Consider the following 12,029-nt stretch of genomic DNA (forward strand, 5'->3'; position numbering starts at 1 on the left):
GAAGCAAAAATTCCTTCTGTAACCTCCTCCAATCCATCCTCAAGGTCCAACCACTTTGCCACCCTTCACTCCCTTCCTTTCCGCCCCCCTACCCGCCCCCCTTCGGGCAAGTTCTCCCCAGAGTCAGTACAGCTTGAGTATCGGCTAGGAAAAGCAAATATGCAGAACAGGATGGGATTAGCACAGCTCTTCCATAGGGGAGAAAATCATTTGTTATTTGATCCCACGTTTCACTGTCTCCGCCACTACCTGCTGCAGACAATAGCCTAAACATTCATCTCCAGGTTCGGTATGCGTTCCTGCCCCAAACTTTCAACCAGAGCTACAAAATCACTAATTAATTTTCCTTTTAAACAAGCACATGGCGATTTTAGAAACAGTGATTCCGCTAAGGGACCTGAAGGCAATGAATGAGAAGTCTGCAGACCCAGCCTGGCATACGAACTCTGGAACACCAGCAGAGGGCTGGTTTGGCCACCTTTCCCCTTCACCCCCAAATACCCAGACACTCAACTGTGAGAATTTGGGGACTGACCTGCAAAGGCTGCTAGAGAAGCAGCTGGAGATGAGGAACATTTCAAAGCTTCCATCTTTCCCAAACCTTCCCAGACCACAGGCTTAAAAAAAAAAAAAAAAAGCTACCTAGTTTGTATTTGAGTCTGCATTCTCCCGGATAAATCGTTTCGACAAAGGCTCCAGATATACTCTTTACTGCCTCACGCTTTAACTTCTCTGGGAATAACATACAGAAGTAAAGGTAAACACCCCTTTATGCTGCTAGTGTGGCTGAGTACACTGCTGGGATGCTCAATTTCGCCCAGAATCGAAGTCCAGAGCCTCTTTCTTGGCGCAAGGCTACGTGATGCCCTGAGCACGCACCCCAGAAGAGTCTCCCGGGTGCTACTAAAACCCTCAGTAACTCTTCCTGGAAATCTGAGAGACAGGATTGTGAGGATTTTAGCTAAAGAGACGAGGTGAGATTTAATGAACCCCACTGTGCTTTGGTAAATCTTAAAACAATGATATAATTTCAAACGTGCCTTGTCTCAGAAGGAAAAACTTACTGAAACTGCCCTGAAAAAGCCAGGAGTTTGGTGCAGAGCCTGGGAGGGGCCTGCCTGCCACAGACCTCACCGGGTCCTCCCAGGACCGGCTACCAGCGCTCGCCCGTCCAGGAATGACAGACGCAGCACATTCCTCCCGCTGTCAGCACCGCCACACCACCGGCCCCTCCAACTCGGGGAAGGGTCACCGCGCGCAGCCCCCAGACCCTGGGTTTTCTGTGCGAGGCACACCACCGACCTCGACCACCCCAACCTCTCTCACAGACCAGAACACAGTGCCCTAGGTTGCGGGCACCGGAGAGACCTAGGTTTACACCCTGGCTTATCGCTTGGCAGCCTCGGGACAAATGTGCTCTCCACGCCTGTGTCCCCACCTGCACAACCCCAGGCAGTGGAGGGGGAATGAAAAAGGGACCTTTCAAAGACAGGATGAAAACTGGCCCTCAGGTGGAGCCCAGTCCTCAGAGATGTTATCTTTGGCCACTCTGTGCTTACAATGTTTTAATTGTCTCCTTTAAAGGAAAGGCCCACCAACTCTGGGCTCCCCCTTCTGCACCAGCCCCAGGCTGCTTGCCTCACAGACACCCCCCCTTCCTCTCCCTCTGTTCTTTTACCTTATCTCCAGCCCCTGAAGCGATTTCGGCTGGCATCCCACTTTAAGGACTAACAACAAAATAAACAGCATGGTGGCCCATGAAAACACCAAGACGGCTATGAAGTCCGCTGTTGGCAAGTCTGGTGTCTTACTGCCGTCACCATCTTCCTGCACCTTCTGTGCTCCGCGGTGAGGAGGGCACAGCACCGACCCCCAGGAGCCACCGAGGACCCGCCATCCCCACTTCCTGCATTGGCCCCCAGCGTCCTGCCCACCGCACAGACCCACACAGGGGCCCTTCCACTCCACCCGGGGAGATGGGCCCACGACGATGCTTCAGAGGGACGAGAATGCACACACACACACACACACACACACGGAGCCGGCAGCGTGCAAACCCTAGTTCTCGCAAGCACGGGGGCAGGCACGGCCGGGCCACCCGCCCTGACAAACACAGACTGGACCAGCTCTGGAAGCTGAGTGGGGAATGGCGGCGAGCCCGCACACTCCTATCCCCTGCCCCGAGGGGCTCCTCCCAGCACGGGGCTCCCCTGAGCTCCAGGCCTCAAGCTCCTTCCCCCCCGCGGATGAAACCAGCCCGACCAGGCCCACCCGCACCCCCACCACGCACGCCAGGACTTCCAAGCTCGTGTTCCGCGCGCTCGGAGCACTTCATTTTCAAGCCTGTCTGCGTCTCTAGGCGCCAAGAGGCCCGGAGCCCACGGCCACGAGCGATCCTCGGCAGACACGCCCGCAGCTGGCACCTGTCCCCAGCGGCACCCGAGGAGCAGCAGACGGGGGCCACCCGCGGCCGGCAGCCCACCTGGGCCTTCCGCAGGGCCGGCTCCGCCCACGCGCCCGGGCCCGGCCGGGGTCACGGGGCAGTTTATTCCTGTGGCGCCGGGGCGGGGCGACAGGGAGGCGCCGCCAGGAGCCCAGCCCGCGGGTGGGGCGGGCCTGCTGTGGTTCCGGGGGGCCGCCGGCCCTCGCAAGCCCCCCCACCTCACGGCCCCGGAGGGCCGGGGCAGGACCCGCAAGGCCCACGCTACGTGCTCCGGGGCGTTCCGGGCCCCACGGGCAGCGCCAGGCCGCTCACCAGGGCCCTGGCCTGGCCCGGGCCCCCTGGGAACCACGCGGGCCAGTCAGGGTCGGGCTGACCCGGGCTGACCCGGGCTGACCGGGCAAAGCCCCCACGCGCGGAAAAGCCCCGGGAGGGCCGCCACGCCCGACAACCCAAGGTGCGTGGCCTCCCCGCGGCCTGACTCGCACGCTTGGACCCCGCGGCTCACCGGCGTGCTGGCCAAGCGGGCGGCCTCGTCCGCCCCGCGCCACGGTCCCGCCGCACCTGCGGCCACAGCTGAGTCGGCGCCGACCCGCATCCGAACCCGGGCCCCCGGTCGGGCTCCCGGCTGAGGAGAATGTGACAGAGCCGCGGCCATGGGCACCGGTCTCCTGCGGCCCGGCGCCATGCCCGGGGCCACCGCCCCACCCCACGCGTCCCCAAGCCCCCGGGTCCCCGGGAGCCACCTCAGAACGCGAAGCCGACTCGCACGTGCTCGTCCACCCAGCTGCGCGACACCCACCTGGACAGCCCGGGCTCCTGCGTCGATAGAACGTGTGAAGGCACGTGACCTCCCGGGCTAAGGCAGCGAGCACAGCACGAGGGGCCGATCCCTCCGCCTTAAAGGGGCCGCACCGCTGCCGTCGTGGCGTTCGCGGGGATGCCCGCCGCCAGGAGTCCCGCCCCACCCGGGCCGCCCGCCCAGTCGCCTTCTGGGTAAGAGCAAGAGTCGCGGGGGCGGGGGGAGGGCGGCCGCGGCGAGGCGCGGGAGGCCGCAGGGCTCATGTGCGACGGCTGTAGGAGAAAGAAGGGTTCCCCAGCAGGGGCTTCCTTCCGTGCGCTCAACTCCCGTCTGGACAGACGCTCGAGGCCACTGGGAGTCTGCGCCGCAGCTCAGAGGCCCTACTGGCCGCCCCCAGCGGGCCGCGGCGCCTTTAAACCCAAAGGCCCTGAGTCACGAGGAGACGCCCTGCCCCCCCCCCGCCAGTCACCCCCTCAGCGAGGCCCCACGCCCGCGGGCACGTGACCTGCACCCCGCCCGGGCCCTGCTCGCACCGGGGCGGGGGAGGGGGGTCCCGCGGACCGGCTGAGACTGCGCGCACCGTTAGCCGCCACGGCCGGGACTGCGGCCCCGCCCTGGCGGACGGCGGCGGCTCTTACCAGCGGGGACGCCATGGGGCCGGTGCGGGCCTGCGGGACGGACGGGCCGGCTGACGGGCGGCGGGCGGGCCGGCGCGGCGAGGGACGCGCAGACACGTGCGCACTACTATTGCAGCAAGCCGCGAAGAGCGCCACACCCGGGGCCCGCTTATAAAGCCCGGCGGAGCGGCTCCCCGGGCTGGATGCGAAACACCTGTGTCGGCCCCGCCCGGGCCCCCGCCTCCGCCCCGCCCCTTCCAGCGCGCGAGGCCGAGGCTCAGCTGCCCCCGGGAGCCGGGCGCCGGGACGCGAGCGGCCGCAGCTGCTCCCCGTTGGAGGCCAAAGGCCCACAGCTGAGCGCGCCACTCACCTAGTGACCCTGGGCAAGTCACTCATCGGGCTGGGCCTCGCCTTCCCCCTTGTGACACACAGCGAGGGTTACGAGCCCTGCGACGCGGCGGCGGCGATGCTTTGGGTCAGGAAAGCCCTTTTTCCGGCGTCCACGCTCCGCTCCTTCCAAGGATCCCTCCAGGGCGAGAGCCAACCCCGTGCGTCCCGGTCCGAGCGAGCCTGCGCCCGGGCTCCAGCAGGCGCGCCCACACTAAGCCGGCTGCTCCCGGCGCTGGCAGCGGCGCGGTGCGGGCGTCCGGGGATTCCGGAAACTTCCAAAGACGGCGGGGGTCCTCGCTGGACCGCAGCTCCCTGGGGAAACCGCTTCCGACACCCTTGCCAGACTACGATCGGTAGGTTCACGGAAAAGGGACCGGGAGGGGGTCGCGGTTGAGAGAGACGATCGTGGGCCGGGATGTTATCAGGAAAGGCGTCCCGGGGTGGGGTGGCTGGGGTAGGGGCGGACCCGAAGCTCCAGGCCAGCGCCGTGGTGGAGGTCGCACGCCAGGCGGGGACACAGGGCAAAGGCGGAAAGGGGGGCTGAACAGGGGGCACCATCTGACCACCGCAGAGGATAAGGCGTGCTGGCACCGCAGGAAGGAGGCCGGGGCCCAGTTTGAGAAGGAAGGGCCTTTATTTTGTGGTAGCAGGGAACTACTAACCGTTGTAAACAGGAGAATGGCAGTATCAAGTTCCTTAAGATGATACTGGAGACTAATTATGCGGGCTGCACAGAAAAGGGGGAGAAACAAAGAACTGGAACAAGGAGGAAAGGGACCAGCATTTGTTGATCATTTCTGAGTGGTTTGCATGTGTTGCCTCATCATCGTAACACATTTGCAAAGGACTTACTGAGCTCCAGACTCCTCCTGGCTATTGGGGAGCAGGGGCTGCTGCCTTCTTGGCAGGCGGGCGAGGCTGGCCCTGAACTCGTGCCTAAGGGGTGGTGGCTGGTAACTGTAGGTTTCTGCCGGGGGCAGTGGAAGGAGAGGAAGTCAGTGGGTGCCTAGTGTTTCAGGAGGGTTCATGGGGGAAGGTGGCCAGGGTAAGAACCACGCTGGAGCAGTCCCCGGGAGGAGTCAGAGTGATGGAGCTGGCCCTTCTCTGCCCATATCACTGTGCAGGACTTTCTTGTGTGCTGAGGTCCTAGGCAGAGAGGGGGATGGCTGCAGGGGCCGGCCAAGAGGGTCCCTGGCAACCCTAGTGGTTGGGGCTTCACCCTGCCTCCTCCTCCTCCAGAGCTGCTGAGCCATCCGTCCTTCCTCAAGGCGGCTCATTCCAACTGCCCCGCAAGGCACTCCTCTGGCTGCGCTTCGCTGGGCCCTCGCTTCTCTAGGAGCCGCAGCCCATTCCCCAAGTCCCACCCCGGCCCATGAGCAGTTCAGGGCGGCCGCTCTGAGACGGTGTATCTGGCCTGTCCTCCCAGGGGTGCCCCACCCAGACACCTGCAGCAGAGGAGCCCAGCGAGGGCGGGCAGGAGCGCCCAGAAGGTGCGTCGGGAAGAGCAGGGAGCTGACGGGCGCCGTGGAGGAGTGAAGTCCCAGTGAAATCTTCCTAACTTTAAAGGCGATCACTAAGTCAGATTAAGAGCCAAGCCCAGCCGGGCTAGGGCTCCATGCAGCCCCTTGGCTGTCAGCCTGGGACCCTTGCCACCCCTTCCTGGGGATCTGAAACCCGGAACAGGTCTCTGGGAGCTCTTTCATGTTTTAAACCCGCAGCCATAAGGAAAGGATGGTACTTTTCAGGTGATTTAGAACAGAAACTTCTGTTGCCCGAACCCCTCCCCTCTCCCTAAACTTAATTATTCCTATAACGCAGTAATAGCTGGCCTTCGCTGAGCTCCTACCCTGTGCTCGGCACGGTTCTGAGTGGTTTACCTGTGTGAACCCATTTTCCAGATGAGGAAACTGAAGCTCAGCGAAGTTACGTAACCAGCCCAAAGACTCCACACTAGAAGAGCAAGGACTCAAACCCAGGCAGGCTTCTGGCTTCAGAGACGGAAGTCCTAACCAGATGACACCCACAGCACCCCTGTGTGTCCCCCGTGCACTTCCTGAGCCCAGAGCTCATGGCAGACGGTGCAGGGATGGGTGGCCGAGTTCAATCACAGTCAAGGCCTCGTGTGTGGGTGGGCCCTTGCTCCCCACCGGTAGTGGCCAGGCCTGCAGAGGATACGGGGACCACAGTGCCTCTGACGAGGCGTCCACAGCCCACGGGGCGGGCTGTGGGAAGCGGCAGAGGTGGAGACATTCAATGACTTGGTCAGGTCCCCACAGCTGGTCACTGGCAGAAGCGGCCGGAACAAGCGGGCGGCATTATCCATTCTCCCTGTCAACAAACGGCCTTTGAGCCCAGCTATGCCCGGCACCGCCCCTGCGGTCAGGCCCCAGATCCCCGGTCCAGGTTTGAACATAACTAACTGGCTGCACTAAGTTTTCAGTGCACGCGGTAGGGGGACAGGAGGGACCCTGCAGTCTTTTATGCACGCGGGGGCTCCGCGGCAGGCGGGCAGCTGAGGGGCTGGAGGCTGCCGGGAGAAATCACTTTCCTGGTGGGAAGCGATCAGAAAGCATATTCACGGAGGAGCTCACGACCACAGGGCGAGGTGAGCTCACAGTCTCGCCTCGACTTCTGCCCAGCTCTGTGCAGAGGGAGCCACACTTTTTGTTTTTCTCGTGTCCCTGTAGTGGGAGAAGAGCCCCACCTTTCACCACGCATGAATGTCATTTTAAAGTGAGTCAAAACTACAGATGTGAAAAGCATTACTTGGACTTTTTTTTTAGAAGAAAATACTAGGGAACTATTTTTATTACCTCAAAGTGTGAATGAGTTTCATCAACATGGGACAATAAGTACAGGCTATAAATGGAAACTGATAAATTTGACCCCGTGGGAGTTAAACATTTTGGCTTATCAAAAGATATTTAAAACTGCAAGACAAGCCATAGACAGGAAAACCGGTATTTGCAATATGTGATCCACGAAGGTCTAGTTGCCAGAATGTATAAGAACTTCTATGGTGAGGGGGAAAAAAAAATATCCCCGTAGAAAAATGGGCAAAAGATGGGCACGGGAGGTTGATAGCAGTGGAAGCCCAAGTAGCCAACAAACACATCGTGAGGCGCCTACCCGCACCCCTCAGTGGGAGGCACCCATGAGACCACAGTAGGGCCCATGTCACCCGTCTCAGAAAAAATGAAGTCTCACTATGCACCAGCAGGGCCAATGGTGGTGAGGGTGTACACTGGTTTTTGGTTTTTGCTTCTGTTTTCTACTTTTGTTTTTCAATGAGGAATAACACACAGTCAGTGGAGTGCACAAATCTTAAGTGTACAGCTTTTTTTTTTACTTACCTGTATAGTAACCACCACCCACAGCGTCCCAGCATGCCTTTCCTGCTTTGTGCCCTCTGCTTCAGGCAACTGCTGTTCTTCCTGCTTCCCTCACGGATTCATTCTACCGGCCTAGGGTTTTATAGATGCACTTGGCTTCTCGCAGCCAACATGGTATCTGTGAGGTTCATCCGCGTTGTCACGGGTTCTGTCCTTTTTCACTGGTAAATAGTATTCCATTGTATGGACATACTGAATTTTCTCCCCTCATCTCCTGCTGACTGTCCTTTGAATTGTTCCCCGTTGGGAAATGATTATGAATACGGGTGCTGTGGACGTTTCTGTGTTCAGCTCACCGCTTACCCTGGTGAGCAGCTGGGAGGTGCCATCTAGGTACAGGGGTGTATGTGCCAGGATCCAGCAGTGGATCCTGCCCCAGGAGTAACGTGTTACTCCTGGGGTAACACGTTACGGTGGCTTGCATGCATGTTAAAAGGGGCGTGGGTAAAGATGCTATGGTATTCGTAGCTGCAGAAATAAAATAAACTAGATAGCCTGAAATGCCCACCCACAGGAGAGGGGCTCAGTAAATTGTGGTATAGTCGTACAATGGAATACTATAGACAAATACAAGTAAAGGACATAAAGCCAGTTGTGTCAACGTGGATGGCTCAGGAACAATGTGGCGTGGAAAAAAGCAGGACCTAGGAGCATACATACTCTACAGTGCCATTTACAGACGATTTTAAAACGCAGTACATGACTGTCATTCAGCCCAGTACTATGTGTCGGCTAGGAACACGTCTGTATGAATAAAAGTACAAAAATTGCATGGCGTCGATAAAGACAAAACTGAGAATGATGACTTCCTTCAGGTGGGGAGGGAAGAGCCTGTGAAATGAGCAGGACAAGGAAGGGACTGAATTCCTAAGTGCTGTACGTGTCCACCCCAGGGAGCTGGACACAGGCAGTTGGCGTTTTACTCTTGAGCCTGACGTGCGTCGTTATAATTTCTTAAAAAGGTGACAGGATGGCGAAAACCGAGGGACATGGCGTTCCGGAATGTGCTTGACCGCCGGCTGGCCAGCTCGACACTCTGGCGGCCTCCTGAAAGCGGAACACTCGGCGCTCAGGAGCCGGCATATACCCGCCACTCGCCCTGAAGACTTTTCCAACTCCCTCCGAGGTGGGTTGAGGGCCGGACTGTGTTTGTGTTGCTGTCCACAAGGGATAGTTGCCATCTCACACAAAGTCCCAGAGCGCTTTGCTGGGTGGCTCTGGCCCTCGGTCTCCTGAGGTTGGCCAGAGCCGCAGGCACCGGGAGCGCCGCCGGCAGCCGGAGGGCTTGCTTCCCAGCTCCCTCCCTGCCTCCTGCCCTGGACGCCCCACAGAGCGGCTGGCTTTCTCCCCAGCAAGTGAGAGGGATGCCCAGATGGAGGGGCAGTGACTTCTACGACCTAACCTCAGAAACGACCCTTCCGCAGGGTCCTCTTGTTCACCCCCGCCGCCGCCCGCAGACAGGAGGGGGCGGCAGAACGCCGGGGTGCTGCCACAGCGCGGCCTAGACCAAGGTCGCCTCGCCCAAGCCGGGAAGAGTTCCTCCCTCCCTCACATTCTCCCTCAGTCAAAAACCAAGAAGGCAGCCTGCTTATTCCCACACCGTGCCCCTGGGTTGTCGGGAAGGTGTCCCCAGAAGCCCGAGAGAGCGGCACATGCCATCGGGTCCCCAAGTCCCTCGTCCATGCTGGCCTCTGGGGTCCCACCGCCTTTGGGAGTCCGGTGCTGCACCGTTTCAAGGCCCCGTGACCTCTGAGCAACATAAAACACTGCCCCGAACTGGCAGGCGGCCAGGGACGGGCGTGAGTCCCACTGCGTTTCCATGGGTTACGCATCCTGTGAAAACACGTCAGCTCGCACACTTGTGATCCGTACACTTTTCTACATGAATGTTATGCTTAAAAGTTTTTCTTAGCCCTGGCTGGTATAGCTCAGTGGGCTGAGCACCGGCCTGCGAACCAAAGGGTCACCGGTTGGATTCCCAGTCAGGGTACACGCATGCCTGGGTTGTGGGCCAGGTCCCCACTAGGGGGCGCACAGGCACAGGAGAAGCAACCCACATGGATGTTTTTCTTTGTCCTTTCCCCGCTCTCTAAAAATAAATAGTATCTTTTTTAAAAAGCTTTGATCAAGCAGTCCCAAAGACGGGACGTGGGTGTGGGAGGATCCCAGACAGGTGCGCAGCGTTCTCTGAGCCGTTGCCCGCCCTGTCCGCCAGGTACCCCGGGGGCGCTGCGGGGCGGCTTCACTCGGGCGGAGTCCTGAGGGGCAAGAGGTGAAATGTGTGAAAATTGGAGGGTCCTTGGCACCCGGTGACAGTGAGATATTCAAGGGGTGTGGGTGCTCCCAGCACTGCCCCCTTTGCTCAGCTGCGAGGCCTCAGAGACTAAAGTGTCCTCTGCATGATAGGGGTTCCCAAAATTCAGGATTACAGTGCGGTCCTAAGCACTTAACCTTGGAAGACAGGCCAGCAGGGCGGGAACAGGGCGGCCAAGGGGGTCAGACCAGCACCACCAAGTGGACGAGCCGGGGAGGTGCACCGGCTTCTCTGGGGACTGTCCCCCTTGACCCGGTTCTCCAATGCCTCTGCCTGGGCGTTGCCTTCCAGCCACTGTTCGCCATCCTCCTCTTGACCCTGGAACACAAAACTGACCGGGCCTTGTCACCACAGTTGCTGCTCAGGAAATGACGGAGATGAGGAAGGAGTGACCCCAGGCAGGCCTCCCCCAGCCCCCGTCATGGGGAGCTGTGGCAGAGGTGGGGTGACCGGGAGGCCGGGGATGTGGCTGGGAGTCAAGGGAGAAAGGACCCTGCAGTGAGGACCCTGGCCGTCCCGGGGCCGGGCCCCTGGGTGGGTCCAAGTTTCCCTAGTTTCCCTCTCTTGTCCAGTCGGGCCAGGCCAAGCCCCGCTGCACACCCAACACCCACCCCTCTGGTCTGCAGCTGCGCTGCAAGGTGACCCTCCCGCTGCCCAGTGCAGGGTGCTGAGCAGGGACAGTGGCTGGGTGGGGTTTCAGGCGTGGGCACAGCTGACCCGCCCCGGGGTCCCCACAGCTTCCTGGGCGTCCCTAGATGGGCCTGCTCCCCACCCACCGCGTCTTGAGGGTTGCTTTGGCCTGGCCGGACACCGAGGCCATCTCTCTCACCCACTTGCTGTCCCGTCCTGGGCTCCCATTCCCAGCCCCCACCGGGCTCATTGTCCTCTGACCTGTCGAGGCCTGTGGTCAAGTCAGCTCAGACCGCCCTGTGGCCCTGGGTCCAGTTAGTGCCCCACCCCACCCTTGCTGGGGGTACTCTCTGCCTCATCCACTCCCACCCCCCTCTCCAAAACCCTCCCCATGCAACTGATTTCTTAGGAAGTCGCCCCCACCGCCTTTCTCACCCAGAGGCAGTGCTGCTCCAGAGACAGGAGTGGAGTACCCCCCGCCCTGCGTTCAGGTGCCCTCGGCGGTGGATCACTTCTACCTCAGAACCTGGGTGACAACAGGGACCCCAGGGAGACTCGGGGGGCCCCTGGGCCCTCAGGGAAGCAGTGGCTGCAGCTGCTGTGCGGTGCCGTGGAGCCCGGCATGTCCCCGGAGCCGGTGGCAGGGTGTCCCCTGGCACTCGCTTTCACACCTGCTCCACCGTGAGCTCAGTGCCAGGGCTGGGGCCCCGGAGCTGCACACCTGGCCATGGCGGGTCAGAGGTGGGGGTGCACACCTCCAGCGCTCCCTGGGGTGTGCTCCTCAGAGCCCAGGCCCTCCAGAGACCCGGGGCAGAGGGTGCGGAGGTCCACACCAAGCTGGGTAGCACTGAGCTCCAGCCCCTGGTCGGGGGGGGGGGTCACAATGCATGTTAGCATAGTAAAGGCTCTGAGAAGGCCTGCAGGAAATAAACTTACCTAAATCCACCATTCCTAAACTTACGCAGTCACAGACTTCTTTTTTAAAGAATGGACGCCAACAGGCACCTTTTACACCTTTTGGGAACACTGCTCACTCAGCCTCCGCACTCACCAGGGAAGGTGGCAGGGGGCCCCGACTCGCACTGCCACCCCGAGAAAGCTGTCCCAAGCGAGGAAGGCTGGGTCTCCGACCTCCCCGGGGTCCATGGGGCAGCAGTGTGCAGCGGGGGCTGGGACTGTGTTAGCAGTGCAGGACCCCGGGCCCCACCCCAGGCCGCCTGCTCTCAGAGCAGGTCAGCACACCCGGTGGGGGGCCCTGTCCCACACCTGCCAGCCTCCCCCCTCCACAACAGCCACTTGGGTCACCTCCCTAGCCGGGTGGGGGCTCTGGGCCCCGCATCCAGATGGAGTCGGCACGTTCCGAACCTCACACCTGTTTGGGGAATTCCCCACGTCATGACTCCTCCTTCAAGGCCCACACGGGGATCCGTGGGGACTGCAGCCG

The 12,029-nt window shown here is 60.7% G+C and overlaps 1 protein-coding gene across 4 annotated transcripts in view; it reads right to left on the minus strand.

Annotated features, from left to right (window-relative positions):
* The window catches only part of CPEB1 (cytoplasmic polyadenylation element binding protein 1), a 47,435-nt gene extending 43,235 nt beyond the window's left edge, over positions 1-4,200 (minus strand). Inside the window, exon 1 of one of the 4 annotated variants that reach the window (XM_036012342.1) lies at positions 3,881-4,200. In XM_036012342.1, the coding sequence (XP_035868235.1) occupies positions 3,881-3,895 (15 nt within the window). In that variant the 5' untranslated portion in view covers positions 3,896-4,200. Of the gene's footprint in view, positions 1-3,242; positions 3,456-3,880 lie in introns of those variants that run through there. The other 3 variants (XM_036012344.1, XM_028502218.2, XM_028502221.2) reach the window with 3 other exon arrangements.
* Between the last annotated feature and the right edge of the window lie 7,829 nt (positions 4,201-12,029).

This window comes from Phyllostomus discolor, chromosome 12 (assembly GCF_004126475.2).
Source record: "Phyllostomus discolor isolate MPI-MPIP mPhyDis1 chromosome 12, mPhyDis1.pri.v3, whole genome shotgun sequence".
Taxonomy (NCBI): domain Eukaryota; kingdom Metazoa; phylum Chordata; class Mammalia; order Chiroptera; family Phyllostomidae; genus Phyllostomus; species Phyllostomus discolor.